We start from the raw sequence: 2,000 nt of genomic DNA on the forward strand, positions 1-2,000 counted from the left end.
CGTCCTCCACCGTCTGCTCCCCCAGCTTGTTGATGTTGTAGGACCAGGCCTTGGAGCCCGTGCCCGTCGACACGCTCAGCCCCGAGCTCTTCTGCTTCTCCCACGGCCCGTCGTCCACCGAGATCTCGTAGTAGGACGCCTTGGAGGACAGCGACTCGCCGATGAAGATCTCGTTCAGGCTCCGGACGGGCAGCAGGTTGGGCTCGGCGGGGCGGAGGGTCCGCGGCGCGCCGCCCGCCGCCGCCGCGAAGTACTGCCGGTTCATCTTGGTGATGCGGTGCGCCTGGCCGTGCTGCTCCAGGCTCAGCTGCATCTCGTGCAGGTCCACCGGCGTGGGGTTGATGCCCGTGCCCTCCAGGTAGAGCCGGCTCCTCTGGCGCCACAGCCAGCGGAACTCGCCGCGCCGCAGCTTCCGCAGGGCCTCGGGGAAGGCGTGCGTGTAGCGCACGGGCAGGCACAGGTGCCCCTCCGACTTCTCCGGGTCCGTGTTCACGCCGATGACCGGCTTGTCCCTGCCGAACACCTTCCCGGCCACCAGCAGCATGGTGCCGTCGCCGCCGGCCGACACGATGGCGTCCGCCCACGCCACCGTCTCCTGGTCGTACTCGCCCCGCTTGACCACGCGCACCTCCACGCCCTCCCGGCGCAGCGTCTCCACCACGTGGCCCACGTTCCGGGTGTGGACGTTGTGCCTCTCCAGCAGCCCGCTGTAGCTGGAGCCCTTCATGGCCAGCAGCGTCTTCAGGTCCTCCTCGGAGAGGCCGGCGTAGCGGTAGCGCTGCAGCTCGAACTCGTACCGGGTGGTCTTGGTCACCACCGCCACCCTCTCCGGCTTGAACCCCCCGGAGGTGGCGGCGTCCGGCTGCGGCGTGGTGACGACGTGTCGCCGCTGCAGCAGCGGCACCGCGGTCCGATGATGACGCTGATGAAGACGCGGGCTCAGCAGCGGCGGCGGCGGGGCGGCTCGGCTACCGAGGCACATCAGGTCCAGCGCCCGACGACGACTCATTCTCGGGGATGATAATAACAATAATCGACGCGTAGATTGTGTTCGTATCGATCCAACAAAACTCACATATAAGAGTCACATGCAACGAGGCTGCTGTCGACTTAATAGCAGTTCAGTCCTACATTCGCTGAAAAACACAACCAGAGTCTCCGGTATTTTCTATTCCTTTGTATTAGCGCTGGTTAATATAGGAACGGACGTGGCTGGTTGTTTACAGAAGGTTATATTAGACCCCCATAGAGGGTCTGGTGCTAATTTTAGCTCCTGTGATAGCAGCTCCTCTGTCCAGCTGTCCTCCGTGTTTTACAAGCCCGTCGTTCATCTAAGTGTCTGCGCGCCGTGAAGCTTCCGTTCCCTCCATGGAGGTCATGAAGGGTGTCTGAGGACAGAGAGAGGGAAGAGGAAACCCGAAACAAAACGCGGGAGAAGTTTCCAGGGTTTTTTCCGTCAACAAACAAAAGTAGTTTTTCGGTGACTTTCCAGAAGGAGGTTCAACTCCGTCCTCATTCTAAACCTAAACATCACATCCGCAAACAACACGGCGTCATGCTCACGGCGTTCCGGTGGTGACGTCATCATCCCGCGCACGCACACACAGGCGAAACGTTAAATACGATAGGTGTTACACGGACACTGGTGACCTATTGACGATGGTGACTCAATGGATCTCGCTGAGTTGGTTTGTAACAATTATACATGCTACTACTACTACTACTACTACTACTACTACTACTACTACTACTACTACTACTACTACTACTACTACTACTACTTACTACTACTACTACTACTACTACTACTACTACTACTACTAATAATAATAATATTTATTATTATTATTATTATTATTATTATTATGTAATAATAATACATAACAATAATAATCTAGTTATTATTATTGTTATGTACAACCCCCACCCTACACGTTCACAAGAGCACGAAAGTGAGGTTATTATTATTATTATTACTATTTCGCAACTCACAGAAACAA

At 55.7% G+C, this 2,000-nt stretch overlaps 1 protein-coding gene across 1 annotated transcript; it reads right to left on the reverse strand.

Moving 5' to 3' along the window:
• Positions 1-4: 4 nt before the first annotated feature.
• On the reverse strand, positions 5-1,499 carry LOC308081337 (NAD kinase 2, mitochondrial-like; the record flags this gene model as incomplete). The annotated part of the gene is made up of 1 exon (XM_080457717.1): positions 5-1,499. A coding segment is annotated over exon 1 (1,005 nt), but the record flags the coding sequence as incomplete, so codon positions are not given.
• Between the last annotated feature and the right edge of the window lie 501 nt (positions 1,500-2,000).

Source organism: Gymnoscopelus braueri, assembly GCF_963280865.1.
Source record: "Gymnoscopelus braueri genome assembly, contig: SCAFFOLD_644, whole genome shotgun sequence".
In the NCBI taxonomy this organism is placed as follows: domain Eukaryota; kingdom Metazoa; phylum Chordata; class Actinopteri; order Myctophiformes; family Myctophidae; genus Gymnoscopelus; species Gymnoscopelus braueri.